We start from the raw sequence: 18,615 nt of genomic DNA, 5'->3' as shown, positions 1-18,615 counted from the left end.
TTTCGGTTAATATAATTGATTTAGCATTTTAGTAGCTAATTTAGTAGCTAATTTAGTTAAAATACAAGCGAATATATATTTAAGTGTCTTTAATGAAGGATTTTCGTTGATGTTAATTTGACCTAACTCAGATCAGCTTAGAATGGGGATGGACATAGTCTACAACAGTATAATGTAAAACTGAAAAATCGTTTGGTTGGATTTCATTGTTTTTATTACTTACAAAAGCGGTTTTCGGAAGTATGTTCTATTTGTGTACAAATAGAACATCAAAATCCATTCATAACTTGAAAAGTTATGAATGGATTTTGATGAAATTTTCAGGGAATATTGATAATGGGACCAGGAACCGCTTATTTAAAAAAAGAAACTATATATCCCATTCATTTCACCATCCACATTTTGGAATTCTGACATCACTTTTGATTCTACCAGTGTCTCCATGGAGACACGTTGATTTCATTCAAGTTTGTTGGACTGATGTCGGGGGTTAATTTTTGTGATTATGTGTAAGTTTTAAATGTATAGTCAAGCTTTGGTTTTGTTTTTTGTCTGTGTGAATGTACACAAAGGATTTGAGGTTCTGTTTTTACACCAATGAATATTAAAGAATATTATTACATGTTAAATTGTCAAACCTATTGATAGCAAGAATCTAAAAGGTAGCAGGACAGTAGTCCTCCAGGACTAGGAAGGTTTATTTCACTCTCTGACAGTCATTTACCTGCAATGACTACATAAAATAATCACAAAGGACATTTGTTAGAGAAATACTCATGTTAATGTTCACATATTTGCATTTTTAGACCCATTGTAAGCTTAAAGTATAATGTTTATATGTAGCCAATAGAATGACTAATAACTAAATATTTTTTCTGAAGTCTTGAAAATAGATTAAATTAATTGAATATTCTCATGAGAACACAATATAAAGTAACCAATACAAATGCAGTTTAGTATATTAATATAAATTTAAAGTGTTTCACAGCCATAAAATGGTTTTGTATCTTTCCTGAAGGAAAATTTCACTTCACTCTACCTGAAATGTTAAAAATTCACTATTGGATGAAATTATCCATCTATATGCAACATAAAATAGCTCCCATCATACACTTTATTCTATTACATGATGTAATACCTCACCACTGTGTGACTAATGAAGTATATACGCTGCATGTGTCCTCCTGAATCCCTCATCCTCTGAGGATTTCATATTATACAAATATGTTTTTAAATGAAAATCCCTCCTACATACAAATACACCGATAAAGTCATTCCAACTGTGGTCCAAAAGGGCTGCTGTCGTGCATGTTTAGATCTGCCCCTGCTCTTTTCAACCAATCAGGCTTCATCACAACAATCATCACCTCTGATAACAGGAATGAAAATATACATTTTCTGAAATCCAATGAATAACAATATGGTGCAGTTTGGTTCAATATATCCTACCATCACAGTTAATTAATACAAAAGAAGAAGATGACAATATTGATCTATTGCTTTTTGCTGTTAACTTCCAGAGAAAACCAAATCTAATTGCATATATTTGTGCAAAGACAATCGAGGCACATACAAGATCGATCTTTTAATTCATGATTTATAAAAGTCTGCCTTGGATATTTCTTAATGTGGAAACAACAAAACTAACAACCAAAGACAATAACTAAAAAAAAAGTAGTGGCTACACAAAAATATTGTTTTTGAACAAACTCACCACTCTTTAAAGTCAGAAAGGACTGCTCTCCCTTCACAATAAAAGCACAAGACTTGAGTTTCGATGAGGTGATGATGCTTTAGACGTCTTAAATTACATTATGCTGTTTGCAATTTACATTGTGATATTTCTCATCAACACCCAGGATAGGTGAGAAATGTTCAAACAGCTTCTGCTGGATGACATTTAAAAACAAGTCTTTCAATGAAGAGACGACACAGAAAAGTGAGAACTTCTTTATTGGAAAATCCAACTTTACCAATTCTATTTGACAAAGAAAGCTCCCCTCTTTGTATTACTGTGTTTATTTTGTCCTTTAAACATAACCTGGGAGTCATTTGAGGTTTGCACTTTTCCCAAACAGTTACGTTAGGTTTGAATTGAGTCTTAAAGTGACCACTGCAGTGCACGCCAGTGTCCTGAAACCTTGGGCAGGTTTGAGTCTTTGATTCTTCCTGATGGATACAGCATAGAAACATGAGCAGGTGAAAAATATCTGCACTTAAAGCTCGATAAGGATCTGAACTCTGATTGGTTCAGTGCTAAACTACACATGAGCACTTCAGTACAACTATTGGCCCCTGTACAACAGGTTGAACTACACGCCAGCATCTACTGTGACCAAAGACGACAACAATAAAACCTCTCCGAGTAAAGAAAATACCCAGAATTCCTTTGGTTTCCCAAAGCCTTTAAAGACAGCAGACTCTTAACTAGGGTTTATTGAACATTGGGGGTTTATATGAACATAAGTTACAGTTTTAGCTCAAATGGCTAAGCACTCTAAACTCACAACACCAGAAAACAAGTAAAAAATAATGAAAGTATTAGTTTCCAGGCAAAAGTAAAAGTCTACTTTGTGACCTTGACCTCTATCTCATCAAGGCTGCTGTAAGGTGCACAAAGTCTAACCCAAACACCACTGAAGGAAGTTCAGGGTTTTTCCAGTCGTAACAAATCGTTCCAGCCTCGGAAATGAGAGAATCATACAAAAATTCCTCCTTTTTAGGGAGCATTAAGTCGTCCGCACAGACCCGAGCTGAACACCAAGAGTTATTGTTTGGTTTCTCTGAGATGGCGTGCTGCTCGATTACAGGCCGTGTGACGCACCAGCGCGGTTCCTCCCACAGGACGCAAAATTACATGTTTACCGATTTTATTTTTGCAGAAAAGCAGAGGGCGGCTGATTTTATCTGGCTACCCTTGAACATCAGGATTGTAATTTGGGCTGAATTAGGAGGTTGACGCCTCAACGCCGGAATCCCAGGCTCGCTCCTTTGGTGCTCGCTAAATGTCTCGGTGTGATGTGAGGACAGTCGGAGGGCGAGTCCAGCTGTGTAAACAACCTTTGCCCTTTCACCCACAAAGCCTCTACCTGGCCGCTCGGACCGTCGCTCTCCAACCTTTCGTCATCCATCATTGGATCCGACTCGTCTGACCTTTGAGGCCTTGTCTTTCTCTTCAGCAATCAGCTGCTTAGTCCTTCCCTTCAAACATAGCAGTGCCACCTACCCCGGTGGCGTCATGTCGACAATAAATACCAGTGAATAAATACCATAAAAAGACACTCGCCACATTCCCGAGGTGTCCTTTCAACATCCTCCATTGCAGTCTTTCCTCTTAAGTCTTGTTTCTTCCAAACTCACACATCAATGTCTGAATCCAAAGTCACTTTTTTTGGAAAATGTGAATCCATGACAAAAAGAGGAGAGACATTTGTGTGTGTGGGGGTCTCAGCCTTTCCCCTGTGGTTCCCGGTCAAAGTCCTGACATTCAGGGAATTTTGGGAGCATTGCTGAAATGGTTTCTGGTTCTATTGGTGCTCTACAGTCAGGCCAGGAACAGAATAATCTAGTCTGGATTTGTTTTTACCAACCGAAGGACGGTTTGTCGTGTGCACCTTTCATTCTTGGGGCTACACTAAGGTCAGCTAGTCTACATTAGGTCTTGCTAAAGGGGTGGGAGGTTAGGGTCTGGTCTGAATGAAGGAATGCAACCTTTAATCCTTGAACTTGTGCATGTCGCCGTAGAGCCATCGCTGCGGAGGCATGGCCGCCTCGTTGAGGTGGTTGCACTCGTCGCTGCACTTGCAGGACTGGATGAACATGACGGACCTGTTGAAGCGCTCGCCGTCAGGGCAGGCGAAGGTCACGCTGGCCGTGCGCGTGCGACGGGGCGAGCAGCAGCGGCCGTCCCTGCACACGCCGCAGTAGTTGGGCCTGTAGAGGCGTGTGCTCCTGCAGCCGGCGTACGACAGGCGGTGAGGCTCCGGGGCCTTGTGGGTGCGAGAGCACTTCCTGCCTTTCTGCAAATGGAGAAGAAGGAACAGTCAAAAACTTTTTAAATCTGTTTAATTACAGATATACACAATATGAGATACAACTCACATTTATAAATGTAATAGTCAGCATTGCTGGACGCGGTTTAGCAGCCTGGTGGTTGTAAATGCTTTCAAATCAAGGAATAATTTCCAATAGAACACATGAAACACAGCATTAGGCTAATGGGTGGTAATGGAGAGACGCCTCCTCAGTAAAAGCTCAGGATCACATTCAGGTTATTAAGAACTGAGCAGTGACAGCAGGTGCTTATCATCCAAGCCATGAAAAACAAAAGCTGATGCTTTTAAATACAAGCACGTACAAAAACAACTAAAGGTCAGAGCAGAGAGGAGAAGCGTCTCTCATTAACACCCACAGCTGCTGTGAAACAGGTGCCGGGGACCCATCATCCCACCGAGTGGCTCACAGTGGGAGGCTGAATGTGTCTCGAGTGTTTTGCATGAAACCTGAGAGAGTGGCTCAATGGGTGAAACAAGCACACGTTCAATCAATGCAGCTGTCAGCCGCAGCGTCGCAGCTTCAGTGCAGGGACGAGCTCAACCAGGCCACAGTCCCTCTGTGTTATGTAACAGAGCACGGCTGGAGTTTACAGCTACTCCAACGGAAAACTAGTGAAGGGAAAACTTTGTTACTTTTTATTTTGACGACCTGCCCACTGTGACGGGTAAAGAATCCACCAGTAGAAGGTGTTTGTCCTGCACAGATGTGGGATTGGACTGAGATGTGGGCATTTAGAGGCCAAGTCAACACCTCAAACTGAAACATTCCTGCTTTGTGCCAGGATACATTATCCTGCTGAAAAGCCAAAGTTTACCCAAAGCATTAAACTGTTAATGCATTTATCATCTATACTGGATTCATTTGTCTCCATGAAGCTGCACGGTCTGAAACCAGGACTTCTTCCTTTGCTCCCATTCTGAGTTAAGTTTCCCTCAAGTTTGACCTTTCCATCCTCGACTAGATGTACATTTGTTGTTTTCTTTTGAAATGGGTGTTTTGTTGATATGGGTTTAGAGACGTTGCCCTCTTTAAGGTTAAGGGTCCCTTCTTTTGTTTTTTTTGAGTTGATTCTATTTTCCGTCATATATATAAAAAAAACCTTTAAATTTGTTGGATTTACTAGACCTTTCATGTCCATATTTTCATTCTTTTTTTGTTGTTGTTGTAGCTTTTGATCACGTTCTCAAGCCATTTGTTTTCTTATTGCTGTGCAGCAGCAGACCAAAAGGAAACATTTGACCCTTCACTTAACCCATTGCTTTTCAAATCTGATTTTGTTTTGATCTCGAAATATTTAAATAATCAAAAATTTCAAAATAAACTGAATGTACTGTAACTTCAGTTTTTCATATTGAATGCCCAGAGTGAAAACACGTCCCAACCCACCAGAAACTTGAGTCCCAAAGGACAAACCAACATCCACAAGTGAGTGTGGTTGAGTAGAGTTATGTTGGAAACACTATGTTGGAATCAGATATAAGAGAGGCCAGATCCTCAGAAACAGTGAAGTCAGAGAAACTGTAATCAGCAGATCAATCGTCCTTTGAAGTGTTTTAGAGAATAAAGACCCATAAGCTCCTCCTTCTTCTACACTTTTACCATGCCAGACCTTCTCTGTACATTTGAAGTGAAAAATAATCCCTCCCCGTCACCTGTAGCTGCTGCTGAGTTCTAATCCTAGATGACAACATTTAAGGACCTACAGGTGGAATACACTTATTTCTTTGTTCAAAAAAACTTGTTTCAGCCAATTCTACCAAATGTGTAAATATACTTTTCTTTCGGTTCAGTTTATGCTTTGAAACCATTGAAAAGGTTTTGAGAAAATCTGTTTTATTTAGAAAGATCCTTAAACCTTTGTCATGACGGTTGTATCCTGGGGTGGGACCGTGTGCATCTTTGGTATTAATACCAGTGTAATGTATAGTTGGTATTAATACCAATGAGTATGTATGAGTGTAGAGTGCGAGCGGGTCCATAAAGAGGCTGATATCCGTCGTAGAGAAAATCCTAAAAGCACCAAACATTCCTCACCTTCACAGGGAGAGACATGGAGCTGCATGGCCGGATGTTGCACAGGCGCGTCTCCTTGATCAGCTTACAGCGAGCATTGTCATTGGTAACTCGAGAGGACACGCCCATCCCACAGCTCCGGGAACACTGGGACCAGGAAGTGGTCTGAACCACACACTGATCTCCCACCTGCCTCCAGGCTAAGACAGATGAAAGAGAGACAAGGAGACACATGAGGAAAATTGGAGTGAGAGCAGCGGGATCAGAGAAAGTTCAAGAAGGAGGAGAGCAGAGGGAAAAAGCAGCAACGCAAAGCACACTGGGCTTATTCAGAGAGCACTGACGCACAGAGAGGGGAACGCTGGGTGACAGACCATGTGCTGTTAGAGAGCACCTCTGGTGTGCAAGGAGCCAGTGGAAAACACACTTCATATAAACGGTAACACGCGGATGCAGAGAAACAGACCCGCACTGAGGTCGTTGGTGCGTCAGCGCAGCAAATCGGATTAAACACAAACATGATGCTTTCACTGTGTCGAGGGAACTGTGGGTGTTTTCAGGCCGTCATGGTTCTGGTTCTGGCACCAGTGTGGTTCAGAGTTCTCTGAACTTTGTTGATGTTAGATGAATCACGCTGCGTTCAAAAGTTCCACACTGCGGTAATTCACCTGAAGTTAATGTCCGAAGGGTTAGAGAAGCAAACTAATAAGTAGAAGGTTGAAGGTTTGAATTCAACCTGTGTATGTATACGACAACAAACCATCAAAAGAAGTGTCGACGTCCAAGCTTTAACGATTTTAGCTGTTGCTAGTTAAGGTCAAGCGGACTGGGCGGGGGGCGCATGGGGCTCGTGGGGGTTTGTGCATGTGATATCCGTGCAGTAGAAATACAGGGTTCAGTATCAGAGAGTGAGCCACAGTCGTTTTAAGCAACATTTTGTTTGCAATTTTAAAAGTTAGGCCTGGGTCTGCATCAGAAAGCTGGTAGCAGAACCATGTATTTCTCCATTCTGAACTGATTGATCGGTTTGAACGCGCTGGAAGGTTTGAAGTTGGTTTTGGGAACCAGAACCGACAGCAATAGCCAATGTGTAACCACCTAGAAGTGAAGTGCTTCTCAACTGTTCATATACTAGACTATATAGTGGTAAATTACTGCAGACTATCCTACCATGAATGCAATGGATTTTGTTGTGAATATTCTACTGATATCTATGAGAAAAATATGCTCCAACTACAACGTGGTTGAAACCAGCATTCACAATCAGATTATTTGGACTCAATCCTCTGTTTCTGGTATTGATAGTGTTGGTCTTTCATTGGACAATAGAATGCCAAGTGGGACTTTTTCAGTAGTCAAGTATTGACAAAGTTACAGACGAACCATGTTAAATATAGCCGCGCGGCCTAGCATTTATCTGACGTTGTATGAGAAATACATAATCTTGAGAGATATGGAGTACTGGCGAGTACAGGCGTCGTATGGAGATGATGCTACTCACTCTTACCTGCCAGGTGCTTGTTTCCACGTGCGTGGTCCCACTTGCGGCCCACCTCTACCAACTCGTTGCCCAGGGTGTCCTTCTCCTTTTTGGGCTTGTAGGGGAACAGCTTGCGGTAAGGCTTGGGGTATGGTTTGGGGTAAGGGTAGGCTGGGTACGGGATGAAAGGGTAAGGCGGGTATGCTGGCAGAGGAGGCCGACGGAGCATTGGAGGCACAACTGTTGTTCCTTTGTGGCAGTCGATGCTGAGGCAGCACTGGCCCGGAACCTTGACAAGCTGCGGAGCAGGACAGGACGGGGACGCCAAAGGCACATGGCTGGGACAAAGGGGAACGCAACCCACCGCTCCATCAATGCACGTGCACTGGTGCTTGCAGCCGGCGTGGAAATTCTCGCCGTTTTGGTAAATTCGTCCGTTGTATTCACAGGAACGACCCTCGGCCTTTGCTGATGGGACAGAAGAAGAAAACATCTCATCAGACAATGAGACAATAACTGCAAATACTTTGGTACTACAGGCGTTTGTTATTGGCAAGGACTTGAATCCCATTTCATTATTTGTAAAACAGTAAATGTCCAAACATCTTGGGGGAGTTTAACCATTAATAGCTATAGTTTCCTGTTGCTTTGTATCATAGACTGTAAAAAGAATGGACAGGACAAGCTCCCCGGTGGAGTGAAGCTTTTATTTTTAGAGCTCCCTCTGCTGACTGGCTGCAGTATAGGTCATAAACCCTGCCTCCTCAATGATGGGATGTGGGTCATACTGTAAAGTTAAAATACTCGTCACATAATTTTTTCCCAAACCTAAACTCTGCTGTGATCATTAGTTATTATCACCCTACATTGTGCTCAAGTGCTCATTTTTCTGTGAAGTTTGTTTTAAATAAGTTATTTGAGGTTGAAAAACGGGATTTTACGTCATATATGACGATATTGCGTAGCTCTCTTTGTGAATAGTTGTTACGTTGTGAAGAAAAGCTGAGACGCCATTGAACTTTTCACACTGCTCTCTCCCATACACACAATACACGGAGGTGGTGCCCTTCCCGTGGGTTGGCGTGGTTCCAGCGCCTCTAATTGACACGCCCCCAGCGTTTCAGAACAGAGAGAAGTGCTTGTTTTTGCATGATTTTGAGACCTAATTTTATATACTTGTGACAAACTCATAACCACCATAACTCAGTCCGTGACACCGGTGTTTACGCGCAATCAGCTGTTTCCTTTTTTTTTTTTGCTGACTCATTCCATCCGTGCACTCTGTCAGTTTCAGGGGTGTCCAAACACGGTCCTGGAGGTTTTAATGTGTCCCCGCTCCAACACAGCTGGGAGACTCGTTAGCGACGCTACTTCAGGATATCAGGAGTGTTAGAGCAGGGATACATTGACCCTTGGTATAGACATATGAACAACAGATACACACTCTCCCATTTGCAGCCCATCAGCATTGAATCTCTACTTAATTATGCTTTCAAAAAAAAAAAAAGAATCTGATTTAAAACTCAATTTGTCTGAATAATTTAATAACTAATGCATTTGATATGATTTACCATCTTGTTTTTAATAAATGAAACAGGTGATTAACTATAGCTGAAGTTAGTGTAGTGGTCACGTCCTAGAGATCTCATTTTCATCCATTCTAGTTCTCTTATAAGTGATTATGATATAAAATACATTTAATGAATTATAAAAAATAAAACATGTTTTTTCTTTGCAATGTATTAATAAAAAGCTGTTTTACTGTTCTAAAATGTGTGATTGCAATACGTTTTGTTGCAAGCACATATATCATTATTCTGAAACCAAAACGACTCGCCTGATTCCTTTGTTGTGGATGTTCAAGCATGTGTTTATATATGTTTCATTTAACATTTACAAGTCTAAAAGCGGGTTGTCTTACAGTTTTACTCAAAGGAAAAGCATTAATTACGATAAAATCACCTCATAGTCTGAATTCCAGATAACTGCTATACATTGTCGTATACATTCATTTCTGGAGGCAGTGGTTGAGAAAGTGGGCTTGTAATCAGAGGGTCATCGGTTCGAATCCAACCATCACTGTGGGATGTAGACTCTAACTCGTCGTGCTGTACGTCGCTTTGGATATAAGTGTCTGCTAAAATGAAATAGTCATTGTAATATGAGTTTGACGCAGCTGGTGTAAAGGAACTCAGAGATGAATGTTCCCGACTCACAAACTCAAACAAGGATTTTTGGTTATTAAAGCAAATCACTAAAGCATAAGACTAGAGTTAAAGCAGAACTAAGTAACTTTTTCACCTTAATAAATCATTCTCATCGTCCCTCTGAGGGTAATACAAGTGTTTATGGGCTGATTGGGGGTCTTTCGTCTCTCCCTGCTGTCTCTGGCCAGAAAACCACGCTGGCAACTTTCCCTGCCTCCGAGTCGGTACCAGTCTCGCAGCTCTGTTCTCGTTTTCACATCAAGACGTACTGCTTTACGACAGCCCAATACACACTAATACTAGACTATCACCAGCCATGTGGCTGCTCATGGTTGTCTACAAATGAACTTTTCTCAAATTTATATCATGGTGGAGCCAGCAAAGAACAAGGCAGAGAAGACCTTTGTCCGAGGAGGGGAGGACAAAGAAAAGAGAACCGGATCGACAGAGGGCTCAAGCATGAATCCACTTGGGGAAGGCATATGCAGGATGGCATGAGCTCAAAGAAAAAGAAGGCTGTAAATTGGACGTTGACACATCTCTTGAGACATTTCTCCGTGTCATCCTTCTTCTACCGTCTTGGGAGAGCTGTGGGGTGGCCTGCCCCACCCCACAGCATGTAGCTGTGGGGTGGGGCAGGCGACGGGGTGTGCAGAGTGTTTACGACAGTGACATGACCAAAAGGGACCTTTAGGGGGAGCGCTAAGCAAAAGTTACTTAGTTCTGCTTCAACTAAGTTACTTAACTCCTTAATAAATGTTTCCTCTCACTTTGTTTGACCAAAAGAACTGCATTAATGATACCAAATTTTACCACAAGGCCAAAAGCTCAGTGGAGACTGTAGAGTGAATTTACTTGAGCTTTAATATGCATACGTGCCTTTGAAAAGGTGAAAGAGGAGACAAAGTATCTAGAACCAAACACTATTCTTAGACTTTAGGCTTCTTCACAATGTCCGCTCCCTTTCACCCCTCAGTGGGACTCCCCATGCAACACTCTGGACACCCCCCTTGCCCAGTATACACCCACAAATCAACACACATATAAAAATACCACTGTGTGTACGTGTGCGCATGTGTTTCATGGGGCTGTTTGTGTACACACTGAAGTGCTTATATAAATCCTGGCCTTGGCCAGGTTTCACTCACAGCTCATGAAGGCGCTCTGTTTCTGGGACATGGCACGAGCTTCAAACCTCAAGCCCCCCATCAGGGAGAAAGCCCAAAACTCCCCACCCTGAAGATACACATTCCCTCACTCAACCCCGAGCTGGACGGTCCAATACAACCCCCCCCCCCCCCCCCCCTGGACACATATTTCCCTCTCTCAGCCCCCTCTCAGGGTGCGTACCCCTGCAGATGCCATTGGTGCTGCCCACGTCGTTGCCGTAGTTGCACTCCAGCCCTTTGTGGTGGTCACAAGGTTGCCCCTCGTGGCAGTCCTGGTTGAGCTGGGCAGCGCACACCTTGCAGCAGCCACAGCCGTCAGGGACTGAACTCACACCAGGGGGGCACAACGGTGGCCCTCCTGGACAGTCACACACCACGGGGCAGTCAGCGGTCACCTGCAAGAAGCAGAGGCATAAGTCATCCTTAACAGGGAGGAGAGGACAAACTGGTCAAATACTTGAACCCATGTCACCCAGATCAAAGATGGGATTGGACACTCATCCCTCTGTCATCTTCCACTTGGCAACAACATGGAGAATGAATGGATGTCCTCTAAGCCAACCTTCCCCACACACATACAACACAAAACACTTCCCAGTGTTAAGTCAGAAGGTTAAATCACTCAAAGGGGGATTCCCTTCCTGACACGTGGGGGGCAACAAAAGCCCTAAAAGCTCCTTTGAACCACGGCAGGTATTTAAAGTGTGCAGTGAGTATTTTCATCACCATATGTTTAACATAAAATCATTGTAGCGTGACTTCAGACCTCCTAAAGGAAGCTGAGGGTATTCCAATTTCTTTCTAATAATCATATAGAACATTAATAGATAGATAAACAAATTGCACACATGCTCATCTACTTTATAGAGCTGGGATGATTACATTTTATCACGATACTTGGGTGACGATTTGATATATATTGCGATTCTGATTTATTGCAATTTTTTTCTGATTGTTTTTTTTGCAATTTTTATTTCTATATTTTCCATATAAAACAAAAGTTTAATTATACACTTCTAGCAACAATACAAGCAGTTCAGTTACTTCACCACCAAATGAAAGTGCACTACAGCATGGTAACCAATGACAACAAATGCAGACATGTTTACATACAATATAAACAAATGAATACAATTTAAAAGCTAAAATCGAGTCTGGGGAGAATTTTTTTTTTTTTTTTTTTTTTTAAAAAGTCACAAAAAAAATTGCAAAATATCTTTGATTTTTTGATTTACAAGTATTGTAATGAAAGGAAACACAAGAAGGCTCCTCGGTGCATTCAAGTAACTGACATACATATAAGTAAAGTACAGTTTTGCTGCACTCTGAGCATGTTTAAAAGCACAGATTTTGGGTGAATGCAATCCGCTGCTTTAATCATATTACTATATTCTGTTTAAATCTAAATTTCTGGAAATACATCTTTTAAAATCCAAGGTGTTTATTCTGAGGCAGCTTGTCTTTGATTCATGTCTCTAATAAGACATTATTTATGTGCATATTTTAATTATGCTTTGTGGCTGACTTGTTTCTAAGCCCGGTTGAGTCATGCTGCTTTTACACGACTCATATGGTTGAACTGAAAATAGGTGCAATAAAAGTATCCAGGACATGACAGTGCAGACTGCCTGAGGCTCTTATTTTGGAAACCAGCGCTGCTGGGAATGCTGCGTTATATGATTATAATGATGATGCTGTGAAATCTGATTGTTTTTTCATTCATTTTTTTAATATTTATGTATTAAATCCTGAGGAAATAAAGGCATATGATCATGAGTGATTGATCTGTGAATTTCAGAGGTGACAGTAATTGATTACCTGTACTCACGTTACTGTGAATTGAGTTGCTTTTCTGTGTACTTTTTTGAGTATATTTCTAAATCATTCATTTTACCTGTACTTGAGTATGTTTTAAAAGAAGTAAAGAGTAAATTATTGTTTTTTTTTTTTGTTTTAAAATGATCAACACACATTGTAAAACTACAAGAAATGAATCGACCAGACAACAATCAAATGCATCACATCATTAAACGTAAAGCAAGGTGCCAATATGGATGCCAGTTATTTACACATAAATATATCTATACTTAGAGCCTGAGAATGTTTTTTATTGGGATTTAAATTCATTGGTGTTAAATTATTTAGATTTTATTTCATACAGATGTCTGTAGAAAATAAATTATGTTCCAAATTTGCAATATTTTGTTTATCTTCCATTTTTAGTTTACCCATGAGATGTTTACTGTATGTAAGGGAACCATGGCAAGATTTATTACCAAAAATGGGAGGTGAAATCAACTAGTAACTTTTACATTGAGTACTATTTAATTGAGCTACATTTTATTTGTCCTTGAGTATTTCATGCATGACTTACTTGTACTTGTACTTGAGTACAATTTCAATCAAATAATACTAATGAGATACATCAGTACTCTTTACACCTCACATAATACTCATCACTCACCAAAGCCACTGAGGCCACTTGCCACACAGCAAACAGAAGCAGAATCCCCATCATAATGCAGCAGCTGCGTCACAGAACAGGCGAAAAACGTGTTAATCCTCCACAAACAATACACTTTTATCCACAGGAGTTAAATCCGACTCAGAGAAACACGAAAACATCCTGAAAACTTCACCGTTTCTTGTCAATTGTCAAAGTGTGAGCCTCGCCTTTATATCAGCCTGGCGCGCTTCTCCGTAGCCCCGCCCACTGTGAGACTCTCTCAGCCAATCGGAACACAGAAGCTGAACATAGTGGCGAGGGTGTGGGCGGGGTTGGAGAAAGAGGGCGTGGCCGAGCATGAATGCGCTCATTCATAGAAATGCAGAATTACTACAGTCAGAGAGGAGCTGTTTGTTTACTTATGCTTTGCTGGAAGTCATATTTTTGATACTTTAAACTCCTTTTCACACGCATTCCTCTGTCAACCTGCAGCTTTGTGAGAAATTCAAGAGGAAATATACTCAGCTGCTGCTTGTCATGGAGGTGGAAAACAGAGAGGAATGTTCTCCACATCCATCACTTCCCTGGATGATACCACTTCCTGTAACAGCAGAGTTAAACACATTTGTTTTGGCCAGATTTTAAAACCAATCATTTGAGTTGAGCCAAGTATATTCCATGGCCATTAAACCCAATTTCAAGTGATAATTTATGCAGTGAAATAAGTACTTTTTCATTATACGCATGCCAGAAAAACCATCAATCAACACATAATTAATTTTTTTTTTTAAAAAGCTACCAATGTCATTACACCAAAGATGCTTTATAAGCAGTTTTCCTACAGTAAAAGCCTTATTTTATAACCGTGGGATTAGAACTGGTCAACAACTGTCATGGAGATCATGCATTTTAATCAGGATTGTAATTGCGTAATTGGTAATTAATTACAATTATGATGCAATTTGAACTGTAATTGTAATTTTTAAAGATCTGTTGCAGTTGTAATCGTAATGAAATTGTAATTGAGTTCAGACAATTTACTTACTGTAATTGTAATTGTCATGGAAATTCTATCAAATCTTTCATTTACAATTTAATTAAACGCAAACCTGTGGAGCCATGTTACAGTTCTATGACTTACACATGCGTAATAACAATGATTAAAATGTGTTTCCATCAACTTTTCACACTTCCTGTCACTTCTCTTAAAAATGTATAAATCTAGGGGTATACTGACGGAAAAAAGGCTCAGACGCCCACACACAAAATATTAAGGTCAATATTTTCATAACCTAACAAGGTAACCAAGAGATGAAAAACAAATTATATGATAGATAATATTGTTTTAGTGTATTTTACAACTGATTTAGGACATGGTTCAAAACTGACCCGTTATCATAAGAGATGCTAACAGAAAGCTAACACGAGAGGAAGGTTACATTTTATGGATTTATTTATTTATTAAAGGCTCAGTAAGTGTGATTAATTGTAAGTTAACTTTAGTAAGTGAAAATGTAGGTAGGGCCCGAGCACAACGGCGCGTTTTTTACATGTATTGACATCAGCCGATGCGAGCTGCTGCGTTCGCCGATCTGCATTATATACAGAGAGCAGAAGTATTTTTTACTTGTTCTTGTTCTACGTCACCTGATTTTAATATTTGTTAAATATTTTTTTACTTATTGTCATTCTACCTCAACTTTGTTAATTTCAATAAATGTTCCTTTTTTAAAAATTGATAGTCATGCCTTTTGTTATCATCATTGTGTAATTTTTATGATGTAAATTGAGGGAGCAAAAGTCGTATCGGCTCAAGAAAATCGGCAGTCCGTATCGGTCCCTAATTATAATGCACCTCTTTTTTTATTATTATTCTTACAAAAAAGTGATCGCATTTTTGAGGGACTAAACACATTCAAAAACTCATGAAAATTTAAACACATATTAGGACTGGCGAAAAATTTGATATTTGGGGGGAATTAGACGTGAATGGCAAAATGACTCAATGGCGCCCCCTTGAAAATTGTATTTGCTCCCAGCTGGCACTGATGACATCATCATCACTTTGGAACTTCTGCAAAATTCTGACATCATCACTCTCTACAGTGATGACATCATCGTCACAGACAGACAGATTCCTTGCTTTTATAGAGAGATACGTCTTGCATCCAACACTGCACTGTTAAAGTACTTCACACATTCATATTTTTGTTTTAAACATACATGTTTATTTGGTTGTGTTATAAAACAATCTTGACAATGAAGTTGAATCTTATTAGATTGAAAAATTCCCCTTAGCAGCCTGTTCACTTGGATGATGTGCTACGCTTATGGAAGTCATTAAGAGTTCGTAGAGCTAAGTAGATGCTAATTAATTATAGCAGCTTTCTTTTGTATGCCATAAAAATTAGTTACGGTCGTCATTCATAGTCATAGCGCCACCTATTGGTAAAAGGAAATATGAAATAATAAAAAATGCCAGTCAGTGTAATTGTAATTAAGTTGTAACTAAACATGGATAATTGAAGATGTAATTGTTACTGAAAAATGTAATTGACCCTAATCCTAATACTGTGTCAGAGCATTGAAACATTTAAAACATGCAGTACTGCAGCCCTTTAGGGACAAAGTTTGATATCTCTTTGAGTAACAGTATTTCTATATATCAGTACTCTTTACACATCTGCACACGGCCTTTTCTAACATGCCAACAATGAGGAAGAAATGTTCACTTACTTCTCTCCTAACAGATAAAATGATGAAGAGAAGATCCGTGTTGGTCTTTCCACCTGCAGGGCTCATAATGTTGTGGTAGAATAGTGTTTTTCACGTCAAGCTCCTGATTTACTGTCTTTAATCACAGCAAAAAAAAACCATCACGCCTTATTTTCATTTGCTCACTGGCAGCCAAAGCAGCAACAGACACTTGTGCATATATTGGTGCACACAGAGAGCCATACAGTGAGCTAAATTATGCATTTGCTAAACCTCTATCCTCTTCCCACACAATCCATCTCTCTCTGTCAGTGCTGCGGAGTTGATGTAACAGGCCCGTGTATAAACAAGTCCCACATTAGAGAAAATGAGGAGAGGAGGGGAAAAAAAGCTCAGGCTGTAGCTTGGATAAATGTGTTTGAGTTATTTTAATATTTGAGTTCCATTAACTCATCAAAAAGCTCATCCGTCCTTTCCATTCGACATCGTCCCCCCCTGGATGTGATAAACAAACACGCTGAGTTTCCAACACACACACCAAAGAGGACGTATTCATTGGCTCTTGGAGATCCTGAGACTCCCTCTGAGCCGTGACCTTTCCAGTTTCAACCAGAGGTGGACTGGGACGAAAATTCAGCCCTGGCATTTTCTGTCCACTACATCTTCAGAGGACACCTCGTAGAAGCTCTTATTAAGTTAGTGATGCTCAACATGTGGCTTATGTCTTAATTCTGATTATTATTCCCCCAGAAAACCTTAAAAGGGGGAAATTTTTTAACCCCTTTTTAACTATTTCCTTTGGCCATTTTGAAACTTCCTTTGTCGCAGTTTTGCCCCTTTTCAAAAAGTTCTGACACTTTTTTGAGACTTTAGCTACTTTTTGCAAATAAATAGCCCTTTTTTACTATTTTTTTGTCCATTTTTGCAAGTTCTTTTTGACACTTTTATCCAACATTTGTCCTTTCTTTAATTTTTTGGTCACTTTTCATGCCCTGCGATGGACTGGCGCCCTGTCCAGGGTGTACCCCCGCCCAGCGCCAAATGAGAGCCGGAAAATTAGCACCGGCAGACCCCCGCGACCCTGATAAACGGGAATTAGCGTGTTTGAAGATGGATGGATGGTCACTTTTAAACTTTTGCCCACTAAATACCATTTGTTTTTCCACTATTGTTTGCCACATTTTGCCCATTTAAGCCTTTGCCATTACATACCACCATGTTTCCATTTTTTTGTCAATTTGTTTAGCCCTTCTTGACTGCTTTTGGCCCATTTTAGCCACTTTACACTCTTTTCTTGCCATGTTTTTGCCACTTTTGGACCATTTTTGTCCACCTGTGACCATGTATGCCACCACCACCACAATTCCCGGTATATACCAGATGCTCAGCCCACCCCTGGTTTGAACCGACACAAGTGACACAGGCCTGCTTTCAGAGGTCACTGGAAATTCTCCCTGTGGTCGGCACTGAAAGAGGAACCATTATAAAAAGTGAAGAAGAGAGTGATGAGGGGGGTATAAAATGGATGAGCTGTGGCAGGTGGGAAGCAGCAGCAGAGGGAGGCGATCAGAGCAGATAAGAGAGGTTTGAGGTCAGAGGAACAAAAGCCGAGGAGTGCTTTGTGCTGTCTGTGGGAAAAAAACGTGTGTTTAGGTGTGGAGTGTTTGTTCAGGAGAGCTCCTTCCACACCTGCTGCAACACACACACACACACACACACACCCTCATTCTTTATGTACACTGCCTCACAAACACACACTCAGCCCTTCCTGCACACACATCCAGATATGAATGAAAGGAGGGCCAAGTGCATGTTTGGGTATTACAGACGCTTCAATCCCTGAAATGAAAAGTCCAATCCAAGACCAAGCCCAGACCCTTGAAAGGAGCACGAACAGGTCTCACTGCTTCCTTTAGGTCATGGGTTTAGCCTCCCAATGTCAGAAAACCAGACCCAGAAAAGGTCATTTCTAGTTACAAATCTGTTCTGCAACAGACGTCTCGCAAAATGTGTTGCAAAAGTCAAGCAGCGTGAATTCAAGTGACAAAAGTAGTTTGTCACTTGAATGGTTGTAAAACGACAATTGGCACAAGTACCGTAGTTAAAAAACATACAAGTAAATGTTGGGGTTTAAATCTTAACTCTACAGATTCACATTTTTCCCATAATTTGTGACATGAATTAATTTCACGTGTGTGGAATTTTTTTTATAAACATTCTACAAGCTCTCCCATTTTGCAACAAACATCTATCTTTATACCTATTCACTGGTTCCTGCCTGTGTGTTAGTGTAGAGAGATTGTGCAGATTTCCCTCTCGTCTCATCGCAGGTTCTTCTTCTTCAATGTTCACAGTTTTTTGTAACTATTTCTGATTTTGGATGAAAACCATTCCTGCCTCCTCATCCCTCTGCATTTGGGTTCTCCTATCAACAGCAACTCCAAGACAAATGAGACTTATTAAAACGTATGTTTTGTCTATGACAAAATGACATTTTTGTCATTATTTTTAATATATTTTGGAACCACA

The 18,615-nt window shown here is 40.5% G+C and overlaps 1 protein-coding gene across 1 annotated transcript; it reads right to left on the bottom strand.

The window, feature by feature from the left end:
- Positions 1 to 1,934: 1,934 nt before the first annotated feature.
- LOC114468739 (protein CYR61) lies at positions 1,935 to 13,560 on the bottom strand. The gene is made up of 5 exons (XM_028455788.1): positions 13,390 to 13,560; positions 11,107 to 11,320; positions 7,577 to 8,017; positions 6,091 to 6,269; positions 1,935 to 4,019 (listed from the first exon to the last, which is right to left on the bottom strand). The coding sequence occupies exons 1-5, from the start codon at positions 13,441 to 13,443 to the stop codon at positions 3,714 to 3,716; spliced, it is 1,194 nt and encodes a 397-aa protein (XP_028311589.1). The 5' UTR covers positions 13,444 to 13,560; the 3' UTR covers positions 1,935 to 3,713.
- Between the last annotated feature and the right edge of the window lie 5,055 nt (positions 13,561 to 18,615).

This window comes from Gouania willdenowi, chromosome 8 (assembly GCF_900634775.1).
Source record: "Gouania willdenowi chromosome 8, fGouWil2.1, whole genome shotgun sequence".
Taxonomy (NCBI): Eukaryota; Metazoa; Chordata; class Actinopteri; order Blenniiformes; family Gobiesocidae; genus Gouania; species Gouania willdenowi.
The sequence above is the reverse complement of the archived record's forward strand: the minus strand, read 5'-3'. Positions and strand labels throughout refer to the sequence as shown.

What these genes read in the sequence shown, in the direction of transcription:
- LOC114468739 (XM_028455788.1), bottom strand. Translation starts at nt 13,443, where the DNA reads ATGATGGGGATTCTGCTTCTGTTTGCTGTGTGGCAAGTGGCCTCAGTG. An exon ending in AAGTGGCCTCAGTGGCTTTG is followed by an intron (nt 11,321 to 13,389) that starts GTGAGTGATGAG and finishes TGCTTCTTGCAG; the next exon opens with GTGACCGCTGACTGCCCCGT. An exon ending in CCATGTCTCTCCCTGTGAAG is followed by an intron (nt 4,020 to 6,090) that starts GTGAGGAATGTT and finishes CTCCATTTGCAG; the next exon opens with AAAGGCAGGAAGTGCTCTCG.